Raw genomic sequence first — 18,229 nt, 5'->3', positions numbered from 1 at the left:
GCGTGGCTGAGAGAATGTGTGTGTGAGAGAGAGAGTTAGCGCATGCGCTTTTGCGGAGGAGGGGAAGCAAGCTCACTCGACGAGAGGGGGCGTGGCTGAGAGAGAATGTGTGAGAGAGAGAGAGTTAGCGCATGCGCTTTTGCGGAGGAGGGGAAGCAAGCTCACTCAGCGACAGGGGGCGTGGCTGAGAGAGGGAGAGAGAGAGAAAGAGGGAGGGAGTGAGTTCTCTGATTGGTGGATTTGTGTCCCTTTTCCCCGCCCACTCGTAAGTTGTCAGTGAACCGCCAAGCCCCGCCCCCTCCCGCGCCGGAGTCGCCACGTCAGTCAAGCTACGCCCAGGAGGCGCGCCTGCGCAGTACGTGCAAGCGGCTTAGCGGTGGCTGGTTCATTCGTCGGTCTTCGTGGGAAGGATCCGGGAGCGCGGATGGGGTCGCGCATGCGCAGTTGGAGCACCGAGGGGAGTCCGTTGGAAGCAGCGCCGGGTGAGGGTCGACGGGGGTCTTATGGGGGTCTAGCCGAGGGAGAAAAGATTGGAGAGGGGAAGAAGGCAAGGGAATGCCCCCTTACCCTGGAGAGAGCAGAGCTGCCCGAGAGCTAGCTAGACTGTGACTCTGTACTATAATCCGGATTATCAAAGCGGATAATCCGGATTATCAAAGCACGATCAGGGTTGTCGAAGCAGACATTCAAAGCCAATAATCCAGATTGTCAGAGAGGATAATCTGGATTATCAAACAGGATAATCCAGATTGTCGAAGCAGATAATCCGGATTATCACAGCAGACAATCTGGATTATTGAACAGGATAATCCAGATTATCGAACAGGATAATCCGGATTATCAAACAGGATAATCTGGATTGTCACAGCAGACAATCTGGATTGTCAAAGAGGATAATCCGGATTATCACAGCAGACAGTCCAGATTATCGAACAGGATAATCCAGATGATCACAGCAGACTGTCCGGATTATCGAACAGGATAATCCAGATTATCACAGCAGACAGTCCGAATTATCAAACAGGATAATCCAGATTATCACAGCAGACAGTATGGATTGTCAAAGAGGATGATCCGGATTATAAGAGCAGACAGTCCAGATTATCGAACAGGATAATCCAGATTATAAGATTATAAACAATCCAGATTGTTTGCTGTGATAATCCGGATTATAAGAGCAGACAGTCCAGATTATCGAACAGGATAATCCAGATTATCACAGCAAACAATCTGGATTGTCAAAGAGGATTGTCTGTATTATCACAGCAGACAATCCAGATTACCAGAGGATAATCCAGATTATCTAAACACACATCAGATAATCCGGGTTATCAAAGCACACAATCAGATTGTCAAAGTAGACAAAGTGGATAATCTGGATTATTGAACAGAATAATCCGGATTATCACAGCGGACAAAGAAAGATAATCTGGATTTTCAAAGCATGCAATTCAGATTGTCAAAGCGGATAATCCGGATTATCAAAGCACGCAATCAGATTGTCAAAGTAGACAAAGCGGATAATCCGGATTATTAAAAAGAGTGAATTATCTGGATTATCAAAGTGGATAATCCAAATTGCCAAAGAGGATAATGTAGAATATCAAAGCGGATAATCTGCATTATCGGGCAAGATAATTCGGATTATCACATCGGACAATCCAGATTACCAAAGAGGATAATCCAGATTGTCAAAGCAGACAATCCTTTGACAATCCTTCAACTCTCATGTAGAATAGACCATGTAATAATGAATTATTATTATTATTATTATTATTATTATTATTATTATTTATATGTACATCCCTATACATCCTTTTAATTCTGATCTAAACCACGTAATAGTGAATTGACATGCGTATAAGGTAAAGGTTTCCCCCCGACATTAAGTCTAATCATGTCCAACTTGGGGTTGGTGCTCATCTCAATTTCTAAGACGAAGAGCCGGCGTTGTCCATAGACACCTCCAAAGTCATGTGGCCAGCATGAGCGCATGCCGGAGTGCTACCTATTGATCTACTCACATTTGCATGTTTTCGAACTGCTGTGTTGGCAGGAGCTGGGGCTAACAGTGGGAGCTCACCCTGCTCCCCGGATTCGAACCGCCGACCTTTTGGTCAGCAAGTTCAGCGGTTTAAGCTGCTGCGCCACAGGGCACATGCCTATGAATCCCCATTAATTCAAGGGTTCTGAAATAGTATTCACACCTGGTTGGCTTCATAGTTTTTGGAACCAAAAAGTGGACACAATGATTTGAGAACCGGATAGGATTGGTTTTTGCAATAGGAGAATGTTGCTTAATATGAATTTTTCCTACCGATGTCAAAAGGTTAATGAGCACCTGAGGGATGGTCTGTATTCATACATCAAAGCGTTATACCTGGTCTGTTATTATACCTGCATAAGAGAGGAAAACAAGACTTTATGGTGGTTGTTTGAACCCCTATTTGCAGCCCTTCAGTTTAATCATCATCATCATTATCATATGGCATTCATAAGATATGTTGTGAAATTTATCTCTATAAATTCAGAATGCTCTTTGATTGTAGGTGAACTATAAATCCCAGTAGCTACAACTCCCAAATGACAAAATCAATTTCCCCCAAACTCCATTTGTGTTCAAATTTGGGCAGGTGGAATATCCGTGCCAAGTTTGGTCTAGATCCTTCATTGTTTTGAGTCCCCATTGCTCTCTGGATGTAGGTGAACTACAACTCCCAAACTCAAGGTCAATGTCCACCAAACCCTTCTAGTGTTTTCTGTTGGTCATGAGAGTTCTGTGTGCCAAGTTTGGTTCAATTCCATCGTTGGTGGAGTTCAGAATGATCTTTGATTGAAGGGGAACTATAAATCCCAGTAGCTACAACTTCCAAATGTTAAGGTTTATTTCCCACAAACTCCATCTGTGTTCATATTTGGGCACGTGGAATATTTGTCCCAAGTTTGGTCTAGATCCTTCATTGTTTTGAGTCCCCGGTGCTCTCTGGATGTAGGTGAACTACAACTCCAAAACTCAAGATCAATGTCCACCAAACCCTTCTAGTGTTTTCTGTTGGTCATGAGGGTTCTGTGTGCCAAGTTTGGTTCAATTCCATTGTTAAGAGTTCAGAAAGCTCTTTGATTGTAGGTGAACTATAAATCCCAGTAGCTACAACTCCTGAATGTCAAAATCAATTTCCCCCAAACTCCATCTGTGTTCATATTTGGGCACATGGAATATTCGTGCCAAGTTTGGTCTAGAGCAGTGGTTCTCAACCTGGGTTCCCCAGATGTTTTGGCCTTCAACTCCCAGAAATCCTAACGGCTAGTAAATTGGCTGGGATTTCTGGGAGTTGTAGGCCAAAAACATCTGGGGACCCCAGGTTGAGAACCACTGGTCTAGATTCTTCATTGTTTGAATCCCCAGTGCTCTCTGGATGTAGGTGAACTACAACTTCCAAACTCAAGGTCAGTGCCCACCAAATCCTTCCAGAATTTTCTGGGTGTGGGAGTCTTATGTGCCAAGTTTGGTTCAATTCCATCATGGGTGGAATTCAGAATGCTCTTTGATTGTAGATGAACTATAAATCCCAGCAACTACAACTCCCAAATGACAAAATCAATGTTGTTGAGTGATGGTCACTTCTTGGGTTAGTAGGTGTCTTGTGGCCAAATTTGGCAGCCATTCGTCCAGCGGATTTTGAGTTATGACGACACTCAAAGCAAAAAGAGCATTTTTATTTATATAGATGGATGAATGAATTAATGTTTGATTTTGCCATAACCGTCTTGATGTGAAATTGTATTGATTGCTTGACGATGCTTTTCATGAATTGTTCTGGAAACCGCTTTGAGTCTAAACTACAAACTCCAAGAGAGGAGATTCCACCTGAACATGAGGAAGAACTTCCTGACTGTGAGAGCCGTTCAGCAGTGGAACTCTCTGCCCCGGAGTGTGGTGGAGGCTCCTTTTTTGGAAGCTTTTAAGCAGAGGCTGGATGGCCATCTGTCAGGGGTGATTTGAATGCAATATTCCCGCTTCTTGGCAGAATGGGGTTGGACTGGATGGCCCATGAGGTCTCTTCCAACTCTTTGATTCTATGATTAAACGTTGGGAGAAAGCCATATCTATATAAATAAAAATGTAATGTTCATTTGTGGGATCAACAGAACTCAAAAACCACTGGGCAAATTGACACCACATTTGGACACAAGACACCTAACAACCCAATGTATGTCCTTCACTCAAAAAATTGATTTTTGTCATTTGGGAGTTGTAGTTGCTGGGATTTGTAGTTCACCTACAATCAAAGAGCATTCTGAACCCCACCAATGATGGAACTGAACCAAACTTGGCACACAGAACTCCCATGACCAACAGAAAATACTGGAAGGGTTTGGTGGGCAGTGTCCTTTGGTTTTGGAGTTGTAGTTCACCTCCATCCAGAGATCACTGTGCACTCAAAAACGATGGATCTGGATCAAACTCTACAAAAATATTTAATATGCCCAAATGTGAACACTGGTGGAATTTGGGGAAAAGAGAATCTTGACATTTGGGAGTTGTAGTTGCTGGGGTTTATAGTGCACCTACAATCACGGTGCGTTCTGAACCTCACCAACGATAGATTTGGGCCAAACCTCCCATGTGGGCCACAGCAAGGCATGGCAGGGGACGGCTAGTAAATGAATGAAAACCATAACGATCAAGTAATGCACCAGGTGAGCAAAGAGGAAGCTGCATCCGCCAAGGTGGCAGCGCAGGAAGAGCCATTTCCTTGTTTGCTTTCTCCACCTTACGGCAAACATTTGCTGCATATCATATACCTTTAATCATTCACCATTGACTCTCCGCTGTAGAGTTTCCTTGTATGTATTTTACATGCAGGGTACATGTATGTCTCTTCTGAGTTTGGGCTCCACCTTCACTGTAAAAATGATGGAGTTTGAGACTACTTTAACTGCTAATGTTCAATGCTATACAATAATGGGAGTTGTAGTCTTAGTTCAGTGTTCCTCAACCTGGGGGTCGGAACCCCTGGGGGGGGGGTCGCCAATGACCATCAGAAAATAAATATTTCTGATGGTCTTAGGAACACCTTTGGCAAACACCAATTCTATCATTGATGGGGTTCAGAATTCTATTTGATTGTAGGTGAACTATAAATCCCGGCTACTGCAAATCCTAAATGTCAAGGTCTATTATCCCCAAATTCCACCAGTGTTCATATCTGGGCATATTGAGTATCCATACCAAGTTTGATCCAGATCTATCATTATTTTTGTGTCCCCGGTGCTCTCTGGATATAGGTGAACTACAACTCCACAACTCAAGGTCAATACCCACTAAACCCTTCCAGTATTTTCTGTTGGTCATGGGGGTTCTGTGTGGGAAGTTTGGCCCAATTTTATCGTCGGTGGGGTTCATGATTCTATTTGATTGTTGGTGAACTATAAATTCCGGCTATTGCAAATCCTAAATGTCAAGGTCTATTATCCCCAAATTCCACCAGTGTTCATATTTGGGCATATTGAGTATCCATACCAAGTTTGATCCAGATCTATCATTATTTTTGTGTCCCCGGTGCTCTCTGGATATAGTTGAACTACAACTCCACAACTCAAGGTCAATACCCACTAAACCCTTCCAGTATTTTCTGTTGGTCATGGGGGTTCTGTGTGGGAAGTTTGGCCCAATTCTATCATTGGTGGGGTTCAGAATTCTATTTGATTGTAGGTGAACTATAAATCCCGGCTATTGCAAATCCTAAATGTCAATGTCAATTCCACCAGTGTTCGCATTTGGGCATATTGGGTATTCGTGCCAAGTTTGGTCCAGATCTATCATTGTTTAAGCCCACAGTGATCTCTGGATGTAGGTGAACTACAGCTCCAAAACTCAAGGTCAATGCTTACCAAACCCAGTATTTTCTGTCGGTCATGGGAATTGTGTGTGCCAAGTTTAGCCCAATTCTATCATTGGTGGATTTCAGAATGCTCTTTGATTGTAGGTTAACTATAAATCCCAGCAACTACAACTCCCAAATGTCAAGCTCCCCAAATTCCACCAGTGTTTACATTTGGGCATTTTGAGTAGTCTTGAGTAGTTTGGTCCAGATCCATCATTGTTTGAGCTCTTTGGATGTAGGTGAACTACAACTCCCAAACTCAAGGCCAATGCCCACCAAACCCTTCCAGTATTTTCTGTTGGTCATGGGAGTTCTGTGTGCCAAGTTTGGTTCAATTCCATTATTGGCAGAGTTCAGAATGCTCTTTGGTTGCAGGTTAACTATAAATTCCAGGAACTACAACTCCCAAGTGCCAAAATCAATCCTTCTTGCCAAGTTTGGTCCAGATGTATCATTGTTTGTGTCCTCAGTGCTGTCTGGATGTAAGTGAACTACAACTCCAAAACCGTTCCAGTATTTTCTTTTGGTCATGGGAGTTCTGTGTGCCAAGTTTGGTTGACTTCCATCATTGGCGGAGTTCAGAATGCTCTTTGGTTGTAGGTGAACTATAAATCCCAGCAACTACAACTCCCAAATGACAAAATCAATCCTCCCCAACCCCACCAGTATTCAAATTTGGGCATATTGGGTATTTGTGCCAAATTTGGTCCAGTGAATGAAAATACATCCTTCATATCAGATATCTACATGACGATTCATAACAGTAGCGAAATTAGTTATGAAGTAGCAATGAAAATAGTTATGGTTGGGGGTCACCACAAATGAGGAACTGTATTAAAGGGTCGCGGCATTAGGAAGGTTGAGAAACACTGCCTTAGGTCTTGAACCTTCTCTGCCAAAGAGTGGTGGTGACTCAGCGAAATGGAGATCGCGATAGCATTGAGTCATGGCAGTTAAAGTGTCATCAAACCGCATTAGTTCTAGTGTAGATGCAATGAAGGGACCCATTGACCTCAAGATGGAAACAGATTTCTGGCTAGCTGTTCTAGCATCTTCTCATGGGCCATAGTAATTGGTCAAGATTGATCATGATTTTGTGGGAGGAGGTCTTGGCTGCTAGAGTCATTTCTTGATCCAGTGGCGAACAGTACACTACGAATTGCAAAACCGAATAGTACAATAAGAATTGCAAAACAACCTGGAGTCATCCCAAACATTGCCTTCAGCGGAAAAAGTTGTCCTCCCAACTTGGGACTTTTTAATCTCAAAAGAGTTGTAATGTTGATTTAACCCTCCTGGTTGTGATACTGGTTTTTTTTATCCAAAGCCTCCATCGGATGGAAAATAAATATTCTCTTGATGCCATTAACCTTTTGTTACGTCAAAAGAACGAAAAGTAAATAGTTTTTTTTTGGTTGGCATGTTGTCCGTAATTGCGAGATCATAAGCTGGGCTTACGATATCATTAATTGCTGATAATTCACATTTACAGTTGGGAAAAATTGGCCCCTCCCTCCAGGTGTTTTGGACTCCAGCTCCCACAATTCCTAACAGCCTACCGATATCATTAATTGCTGATAATTCACATTTACACTTGGGCAAATGTTGGCCCTCCCTCCAGGTGTTTTGGACTCCAGCTCCCACAATTCCTAACAGCCTACCGATATCATTAATTACTGATAATTCACATTTACAGTTGGGCAAACGTTGCCCCCCCCCCCCTCCAGGTGTTTTGGACTCCAGCTCCCACAATTCCTAACAGCCGGTAGGCTGTTAGGAATTGTGGGAGCTGGAGTCCAAAACACCTGGAGGGAGGGCCAACGTTTGCCCATTTTTTAATTTCTTATCAAAAGCATTGCATAAATTACTATAAAACCGATAAAAATAGAAGGAGCACAGGTGGCTAAATATCTTTTGACCAAAAACAGGCAACAGCAATGGCATTGTCGGTAGCCTCCAACAATTCTTCCTCTGTACATGAGGCACGGCAGAGTGGAAAAGCATACAGATGCGGAGTTGTCTGTTCTGCTCCACAGTCACACAAGGTGTGGGATTCTTTTAGTTTGACCATGCTTGTGATGCACTGTTGTGACTCAGCTTGACTCTGAGTCTGAAGCTGAGCTGTTTGGGCCTTCTGAACCTGATTTTGGGCCTTCCGAGCCTGATTTCCTGCAGGATGACGAGGAGGCTGATGGGTTACAGATTCATGTTTCAGATGGGGCTGATAGTCTGGCTGCTGAAGGAGAAACAACAAGTCAGTTCCCCGGGGAAAGGAATGTTCCTGCAGTTAGAGAAACTGATAGCGAGAGTGAAATCCCACATGGCCAGGTGGAGGATCCGTCCCAGCTGGACCCAGATAAGGGGTTGCATAGCCTTGCAGATAATGAATTAACGAGCAGACAAGATCGTTTGCAATTAAGGCTTCGGAGAAGCACTTGCTTGGCCAGCAAGCGAGAAGCCAAAGGTGCCCAAGGGCAACGCAATGCTTTCATGTTCACAAAGGGTATTTAGTCTTGTAGCTGACAGGCAGTTGTCAGTCCAACATTGCTCTTCCCATGTTAACTTCTGGAGATTTTCCTTGGCTTTTCGCAGCATGCTTCTGGCTTCCTGAGTCTGGGATTTGGGTCTTGTTTTCAACTGTTAACCATGGACTTTTGTTTGACCATTACTAAGGGATTATGCTTCATGTTTTTGCCTTTGGATCTTGGGAACTTTGCCTTTACATTTAAGTCTCTGTTTTGCCTCTGGAGCTATTGCATTTCTATTTCTTTGTTTTGATTTTGCTTTCCTCAATAAACTACAAAAACCTACAGCCTTGGTTTGGTAGTATCTGAAGCAAGGTGAAAACTACTCCGAGTTGCAACATGCACAAACTTAAAGCTAATCAAACGCAGAATAATGTTGGAAGACTTGAAAATATCACTTGGAGCTAATTATGTCCTTCTCTTTCAGTGCACCAGCCCACAGTCGCGGCTGCCATGATGCCCACGGAAACCACGAAGCCCAGCAGCACCCCGATGTTTGACCCTCAGCTCCTCCGAGATTTGGACTGGAGCCAGAACACTGTGACCTTCTCCCCGGCCATTTCGCCCATGGATCCCGGTGACGGCCTGGTCCTGAGACCCCTTTGCTCTGCTGACATCAACAGAGGTATCTTCCTCATTTGTGAATGATCTGTGTAGCATTCCTTCAAGTCATAATCTAGAAATGTACACATCTGATGTTAGGTTTGCTGAGATTATGCTTAGGGTCATTCCGTGCCAAGTGATCTAAACCGTCCCACCATCATGTTCTCCATTTTCAAATTCAAATTTTAGCTGTAGCGCCAGTCAGATGTTAAACTTAAGTTTCCCAAAATGCGAGGTCTCTAACTGCAATAGTTGCTGATTTAGACCGGGTTGTGGTGCAGCTGGTTGGGAGTCAGCTGCATTAAAATCACTACTGACCGAGAGATCATAAGTTCGAAGCCAGCCAGGGTTGGAGTGAGCTTCCGGTCATTGTCTAGCTTTCTGTCGACCTTTGCAGCCCGAAAGACAGTTGTATCTGTCAAGTAGGAAATTTAGGTACCGCTTATGCGGGGAGGCTAATTTAACTAATTTACGACGCCATAAAACTCTCCAGCAGCATGGAAAAGAAAGATGAAGTAATCCATCAGTGTCACAAGTTGCTACCCCTCTATTCTGCTTTGGTTAGACCACACCTGGAATATTGTGTCCAATTCTGGGCACCACAACTTAAGAGAGATATTGACAAGCTGGAATGTGTCCAGAGGAGGGCGACTCAAATGATAAAGGATCTGGAGAACAAGCCCTATGAGGAGCGGCTTAAGGAGATGGGCATGTTTAGCCTGAAGAAGAGAAGGCTGAGAGGAGATATGATAGCCATGTATAAATATGTGAGAGGAAGCCACAGGGAGGAGGAGGGAGCAAGCTTGTTTTCTGCTTCCCTGGAGACTAGGACACAATGGAACAATGGCTTCAAACTACAAGAGGAGATTCCATCTGAACATGAGGAAGAACTTCCTGACTGTGAGAGCCGTTCAACAGTGGAACTCTCTGCCCCGGAGTGTGGTGGAGGCTCCTTCTTTGGAAGCTTTTAAACAGAGGCTGGATGGCCATCTGTCAGGGGTGATTTGAATGCAATATTCCTGCTTCTTGGCAGAATGGGGTTGGACTGGATGGCCCAGGAGGTCTCTTCCAACTCTTTGATTCTATGAAGTAGACGGTGAAGCGATAGCTCCCCCGGTGGCCGGAATTCAAAACATACCCTCATGAACCTGGAAAGTTAAATAGCCTCTGTGTGTATGTCTATATATGTTGTGTGTCTACTGTAAATACATAAATAATAAATAGACCCTCTTATCCGAAGGGTGATCAGTCAGCATTTGCACAACATTTAAGAAAATGCCATTTTTGGGGTCAAATAAAATAGAAACTAAATGTGTAAGAATGGCTAACAAATTGAAATCCTGTACAATTTTTTCCTGCTGATTCCGATGAAATTAATTTTAACATTATGGATGCAAAATCCAGTCAAACAAGTTGACTCAAAAGTGTGCATCAAAATGTGTTGTGACCAATTTTGACCAATATTCAGACTGTAGCAATTATGATGCAATCGAAGATAAAGACCTGGAATTTTGACCAAGCGTTATGTTTGTGCTACACATAACACTGCCAATGTATTTTCGAAGGCTTTCATGGCCGGAATCACTAGGTTGTTGTAATTGGGGGAGGGGGAGTGCTATATGGCCATGTTCTAGAGGCATTCTCTCCTGACGTTTCGCCTGCATCTATGGCAAGCATCCTCAGAGGTAGTGAGATCTGTTGGAACTAGGAAAATTAGGTTTATAGATCTGTGGAATGACCAGGGTGGGACAAAGAAATCCGAAATAAATAAAATAAATGATAGCAAAATGTGCTGCAGGATGTCCCTCCCATAAAGCCAAAATGTTTGCAGTTTAATAAACCCTTCCCATATTTTAAAGATAGAAGCAATTAGGAAACGAAATGGGCAGAATAAATTGTAACAGTTTTAAAAAGTCACTTGGGTAGGAAAATGCCTTTGCAGGATGGTCGGCCCTGCCTAATTCTTTAAATTTAAATTTTCTTCTATTTTACTTGAAGCGTTATTATCAGCTTTATTAAATCTTGATGCTCTGCTTATTTATAGATTGTTGCCGGTTATTATTATTGTTTTTGCTGGTGGACAGTCGCCTTCGTTGTATATTTTATTCACTTTGGTGAACAGCAGCCTTCAGAGAGTTCAGGTTTTACTGCACTCGGAAGACTGATGATCCCCACTCGTTGCTTTGATTTCCAGCTTGTTATTTTTCACAGATCTTTCTGTAGAGTGAAATGTCAAGAGTACAAAAAAACAAAAACAAAACCCTGATGTACATTTTGATTTGCAGGATTTTTAAAAGTCCTGAGTCAGCTGACCGAGATTGGAGTTGTCAATCCTGAGCAATTCATGAGTAAGTATCCGCTGGAGAACCATTTATGAAGGCAAATGTGAGGTAGCACTTTACATCCTGGTGTGGTTTTGGGTTAGGATGGGGCATGGACGATGGGATTTGCAGTACCTTCACTCACTTCCAGAGATTACGAAGCCTGGACTAAATGACGAGCCTGGACTAAACTTGACACACAGACACAATGTGGCCCACTTAGTGACCTGGTACAGTTTGGTGGGGGGGGCCAACCACGGATGATGGGATTTGCAGTATCTTCATTCAATATACCACCCACACACCACTGTGATGCCCACAAATGACAAAACTGGACAAAACATGGCACACAGAACCCCCCCATGACCCACTTTACATCCTGGTTTGGGCTAGAGGAGACAGGACCATGGATGATGGGATTTACAGTACCTTCACTCACTTCCAGAGAACACTGTGACCCACACCAGTGATGGATCAAGACCAAACATGGCACAGAGTCCACATGACCCACTCTACATCCTAGTACGGTCTGTGGAATGACGGAATATGGACGATGGGACTTGCAGTGCCTTCACTCACTTCCTCAGATGATTGCAACCCACAACAGTGTATTGTTACGTTGTGTTTTGAGGCCTTTGTAAGCCGCATCGAGTTCTTCGGGAGATGCTAGCGGGGTACAAATAAAGTTAATAATAATAATAATAATGTCTGATCAAGATCAAACTTGGCACACAGAGCTCCCATGACCCACTCTTATATCCTGGTACGGTCTGTGCAATGATGGACCATGGACTATGGGACTTGCAGTACCTTCACTCACTTCCTCAGATGATTGCAACCCACACCAATGTCTGATCAAGATCAAACTTGGCACACAGAGCTCTCATGACAAATTCTATGTCCTGGTATGGTCTGTGGAATGACGGACCATGGACAATGGGACTTGCAGTACCTTCACTCACTTCCTGAGACTATTGCAACCCACACCAATGTCTGATCAAGATCAAACTTGGCACACAGAGCCCTCATGACTACATCCGTACTACATCCTACATCCATACTACATCCTAGTACGGTCTGTGGAATGACAGACTATGGACAATGGGACTTGCAGTGCCTTCACTCACTTCCTCAGATGATTGCAACCCACACCAATGTCTGATCAAGATCAAACTTGGCACACAGAGCCCCCATGACCCACTCTTATGTCCTGGTACGGTCTGTGCAATGATGGACCTTGGACGATGGGACTTGCAGTACTTTCACTCACTTCCTGAGACCATTGCAACCCACACCAATAACTGATCAAGATCAAACTTGGCACACAGAGCCCTCATGACCCACTCTACGTCCTGGCATGGTCTGTGGAATGATGGACCATGGACGATGGGACTTGCAGTACCTTCACTCACTTCTTGAGACCACTGCAACCCACACCAATGACTGATTGAGACCAAACTTGGCACACACAGCCCCCATGACCCACTCTACATCCTGGTGTGTTTTGGAAGAGGATGGACCATGGACGATGGGACTTACATATGAGAGTTGTAGTTCACCCGCACCCACTGAACCCAATCGACATTGGATCTAGACTTAAGTTTAGATAAACAATGCCTTTCTCAAATAACCTGAGTACCGCCAGGTCCCCAAGCTAGTACCAAATCAATGCTCAATTGTTTATTGCCTGTCTTTCTGTAGAAACCTTTGAACACATGAAGAGTTCTGGGGACTACTATATCATCGTCGTAGAAGACACTAATCTAGGAGAGATTGTGGCGACTGCAACTCTGGTCATAGAGCATAAATTCACTCACTCGTGTGCAAAGGTAGGTGTCATGAAGAAGAAGAAAACCTGTTATCTTAAATAAATAAATATCTTATGTCAGACATGGGCAAACTTTGGCTCTCCAGGCATTTTGGACTTCAACTCCCACCATTCCTAACAGTCCCAGGCTCTTTCCTTTTCCCCCCTCAGCCGCTTAAGCGAGGGAGTTGAAGTCCAAAATGCCTGGAGGGCCAAAGTTTGCCCATGCCTATCTTATGCTCTCCCTACTTTGTGGTTAAATATTTGTGCCTGTTTTTCAGAGGGGAAGGATAGAAGACGTTGTTGTAAATGGAGACTGTCGCGGAAAACAACTTGGGAAATTGTAAGTAGCTCTGCATGATTGTAATTGTTTCCCATCTTGAAAGGTGTGTTTTAATTAAAGATGGTTTAAACCAGGCATGGGTAAACTTGGGCCCTCCAGGTGTTTTGGACCACAACTCCCACAATTCCTAACAGGCTTAAGCAGCTGAGGGAGAAAAGGAAAGGGCCTGGGGCTGTTAGGAATGGTGGGAGTTGAAGTCCAAAACACCTGGAGGGCCCAAATTGGCCCATGTCCGATCTAAACAAATATGCTTTACCATTAGATGTTTTCACATATGCTGTTAAAATGTATTTATTTATGTATATAAATAAAAATGATGTTTGTTTGTGGGATTAACATAACTCAAAAACCACTGGATGAATTGACACCAAATTTGGACACTACACTCTTAACAGACCAACAAGTGACCATCACTCATAAAATCCCCCCAAAAAGAAGCAGAAAGAACTTTTAAACCCCCAAAAGCTAAATGACAATACAGATGTAGATGCATGGCTTACTAACCATGGAGTCCTTGCTCTGCAGAGAGCAGGGACGAACCTCTCTCAAGCGCTGCCTTCGAGCCCAACTCTTTTCCGGCCTATGTCTAGAAGGAAGGAATGAAGGAGGGAAAGAGAGAAGGAAGGAGGGAGGGAAAGAAGGAAAAAAGCAGAGAAGGAAAGAAAGAGGTAGAGAAGGAAGGAGTGAATGAGGGAGGGAAAGAAAAGAAAGGAGAGAAGGAAAGAAAAAGAAGAAAAGAAGGAAAAAGAGAGGGAAGGAAGGAGAGAAGGAAAGGAGAGAGAGAGGGAAAGAAGGAAGGAAAGAGAGAAGGAAGGATGAGACCAAAGAGCAAAGGAAGGAAGGAAGGAAGGATGGAGGAAGAGAAGGAAGAAAGGAGAGAAAGGAGAAGGGAAAGAAAAAGGGGGAAGGGAGGAAAGGAAGGAGAGAAAGAAAGAGGGAGGGAAGGTTGGCCACAGCAACGCGTGGAGGGTACAGCTAGTATCTATATGAATAAAAATGTAATGTTCGTTTGTGGGATTAACAGAACTCAAAAACCACTGGACGAATTGACACCAAATTTGGACATAAGACACCTAACAAGCCAATCTATGTCCTTCACTCAAAAAAATTGATTTTGTCATTTGGGAGTTGTAGTTGCTGGGATTTATTTATTTATTTATTCTATGTTGTTGTTCACCGCCACGAGTCGCCCTTGGGCTGAGAGTGGCGGTAAATAAGTGCAAGAAATAAATAAATAAATAAAATAAAATAAATATTTATTTCCCAGTTTTCTATACCGAGCTTCTCAACCTCATTGAGGGACTCAGCCTGGTTTCCAGCCATAAAAAACATATACACTCATTAAAATATCATATATCACAATTACAAAAACAACTTTAAAAACACTATATATAAAACTACAGTGGTCAGTCGTCCTATTAAGATGGATCTACATCATTTATAGATGTAGATCCATCATTAAGGTGGATCTACATTTATAGTTCATGTACATTCAAAGAACATTCTGAACTCAACTAATGGTGGAATTGAATCAAACTTGGCACACAGGACCCCCATGACCAACAGAAAATACTAGAAGGGTTTGGTGGTTGAGTTTGGGAGTTGTAGTTCACCTACATCCAGGGAACACTGTGGACACAAACAATTATGGTTCTGGACCAAACTCTCCATGAATACTCAATACGCCCAAATGTGAACACTGGTTGAGTTTGGGGAAAATAGAATCTTGACATTTGGGCGTTGCAGTTGCTGGGATTTATAGTTCACCTAGAATCTCAGAGCATTCTGAACTCCACCAACGATAGAATTGGGCCAAGCCTCCCACACAGAATCCCCATGACCACCAGAGTGGGCCACAGCAACGCGTGGCAGGGGACGGCTAGTAACTTATAAAACATTAGCTTCTGTGTCCTAAACTACCCACATTCCTAGTCATCTTTATAGTACATAACAGGTTAACTCCCAATTAAAAGAAGGGGGCAATGACAAATTAGAGAAAAGAGATTTGGTTTAAGTGATATCTGTAAGGGAAGAGAGGAAAGAACCATAAAGAGAGCCATGTTACAGTTAGAGGGAGGCCCTCAGAGGTGGAGAAGGGAGAAAGGAAAGAAAGGGAAAGGTAAAGGGAAGAAGGGAGATGAAAGGAAAAGGAAGGAAGGAAAGAAGAGAAAAGGGGGGAAAGTATGATTGGAGAGAAAGAAAGAAGGGATGAAAGCAGGGAGACAACTGCCCACGACACCTGGGCAATGGCAGGTAGATACACTCATGTTAAATACAGTAGTCTCTCGCTTATCCAACATAAATGGGCCAGCAGAACATTGTATAAGCAAAAAGGTTGGATAATAAAGAGGGATTAAAGAAAAGCCTGTGATTTTACAAATTAAGCACCAAAACATCATGTTTTACAACAAATCAACAGAAAAAGCAGTTCAGTATACAGTAACATTATGTAGTAATTACTGTATTTACAAATTCAGCACCAAAACAGACAAGGGTTTTTTCTTTTTCCCACCCTAGACATTATCCTGCAGGTAAATATGCACTCCTCTTACCTGTGGATCTGGGTGTTGTATAATACAAAACATTGGATAAGTGAAGGTTGGATAAGTGAGACTCTACTGTATATCTCTCTGGGGCATTTACACACTGGTCCTTGCTTCCATGTAGTCTGAAATTGTTATTCTAATGAGTTTCCTGTTTAATTCCAAGTATTAATCTGCCTTCTTTTAGGCTGATGTCAACTCTTAGGTTGCTGAGCAAGAGACTGAACTGCTACAAAATCACCCTCGAGTGCCTCCCCAAAAACGTAGCCTTCTACGAAAAAATAGGATACTCCGTGTCTGAAGAAAATTACATGTGTCAAAGGTTCTTCAATTAACGAACTTCCAGCTGTCATTTCCTGCAATGAACTTTTGGTGGAGGCGTTTCTGCGACTGTCTTCGTTCTCTAGGAAAACAAATTTGCTGCAAAAGAAGTAATCACCTTGACAAATACTTTGGTACTGAAGACAAATTACTTTGGGTTTCCTTGGCAACAGCGAAACCTATTCAAAGCTGTTTCCTACTGTGTGTACTACACACCGCTTTTTGATAGCTGGGACTTGAACAAAATGCGACAACAATGTCGGTTTGGGTTTTTACCTGGTGTTTTTTCTCGCCTTGTGTTTTGCGCCCAAGAGATCTGCTGCTTTTTGTCGGCAGCCAGATTGTGGTTGTAACTGAAGCTGGGCCCATTTGTGTAATTTTTTTTGGGTCACACAGGAATAGAAAACACACATCTGGGCCAGAGTTAACTATTTCTGTGTTGGCATTAAGGAACCTCAGTTTTTTTACAGGCCTCTGGTGACAACTCTCAAAAGCGTGGGTGGTTTTATTGGTCCCACGGCAACAACAGCGGGTGGAAACGGCTGCAGACAGAATGAGCCTCCACTTTCTCATGCAGTTTAATACCTCAAACCACAAGCAAAAACCTGGGCATGGAGCATTTCACAATTTTTAAAATGCATCGAGAGGCAAAATACTGTAACTCTTGTGGCTCTGAAAATGCATAGCGCTCACTGTAGGTCTTGCTGCAAAGAAAGCGCGTGAGAACATACCTTTCCTGCTTAGGTTATCATCTCTTTTCTTTGCAAAAAAGCCATCTTCTTTAGGAACATCCCAGTCCATAGATTGCATAAATCCAAAGTCGGTCTCGCAGGTTTTCTGTGTTTAATCTTATTTTCCTTTATTATTATTATTATAAACAATTCAGCACTTCTTACCATCAGGTGGTAACTAAGCCTACAGCTCCTCTCTTGCCATTTCAACTGGAAGGGGGTGGTCATAGTATAGCTTCAGGGAATATGAAGGTTATTAGAGAAGGGTTTTATAGTTGAGTCATTAGCTTTATAAAATATTACCGAAAGGCTGCTTTAAGAAAGGATCCCATTTCCTGTGTTTCGGGGCACTCTTGACTTTTTGGGAGATGTTTAAGTTTTATTTATATTTTTAAAAGCATTGTCAAATGAAAATAAAGAGAAAATGTGTTACGGTATAATTCAGTTCAAAATATCACTTTATTTCTGGTTGACTTCGGAGTCGGAGGCTCCTTCCCTCAGAGTATGAAGTGTGAGTGCAGTTCATTCATTTAGGACAAATGCATACAGTTCACGGGAAACCATGACTCTTACTTCTCTAGAATGTTCTCCTAATGTGCTTCTCAGTCGTGTCTAGACCGTGAACATGGAAATCAGTCATCTCCATTTGAATTACAGATGTTGGCTGGTGTCTTGCTGGAAGATGAGTCACTAAGACACTTAGTAACTTGGCTTTTAATGGCATGTACTAATGCCAAAAGCGACCCGTTTTGTAGTCAGAGCCTTTCAGAATCTGTGCTCTTTGATATGAAATGGAGAAGCTGCTATTACCTTTATGTCGTTCTCCTCTAATACACTGCTAGGCGCTCTTTTGTCAAGAGAGAACACAAAGAAAAGGCTGGTTGAGCAGAGAGAAAACATTTAAACTGGCTTCACTAAATGGAGCTAGCGTGGGAGAAAAAATCTAAAACAATTCATACCAAAAAGAAAAAGGTATAGGTTTTGCCTAAGCACTTTGGATAGGGAAAATAATGTTGTTCTTTTCCTAAAAGCCACTTGAAGGCCCACGGTGGTCAAGGTGAAGATCTTCAGTACTGCAGACAAGCAGACATCTGGGTGGCATTCACTGAAAACTCCTTAAGAAAGGAGACCAGAAGAAGTCACTATT

The 18,229-nt window shown here is 42.9% G+C and overlaps 1 protein-coding gene across 1 annotated transcript; it reads left to right on the top strand.

Moving 5' to 3' along the window:
- The first annotated feature begins 340 nt into the window (after window positions 1–340).
- On the top strand, window positions 341–17,522 carry GNPNAT1 (glucosamine-phosphate N-acetyltransferase 1). Its single transcript, XM_060753197.2, has 6 exons — window positions 341–482; window positions 8,841–9,038; window positions 11,302–11,364; window positions 13,039–13,166; window positions 13,426–13,487; window positions 16,218–17,522. Exons 1-6 carry the CDS (start codon window positions 425–427, stop codon window positions 16,363–16,365), a joined length of 657 nt encoding a protein of 218 aa, XP_060609180.2. The 5' UTR covers window positions 341–424; the 3' UTR covers window positions 16,366–17,522.
- Window positions 17,523–18,229: the final 707 nt, after the last annotated feature.

This window comes from Anolis sagrei, chromosome 1 (assembly GCF_037176765.1).
Source record: "Anolis sagrei isolate rAnoSag1 chromosome 1, rAnoSag1.mat, whole genome shotgun sequence".
Lineage (NCBI taxonomy): Eukaryota > Metazoa > Chordata > Lepidosauria > Squamata > Dactyloidae > Anolis > Anolis sagrei.
The sequence above is the reverse complement of the archived record's forward strand: the minus strand, read 5'-3'. Positions and strand labels throughout refer to the sequence as shown.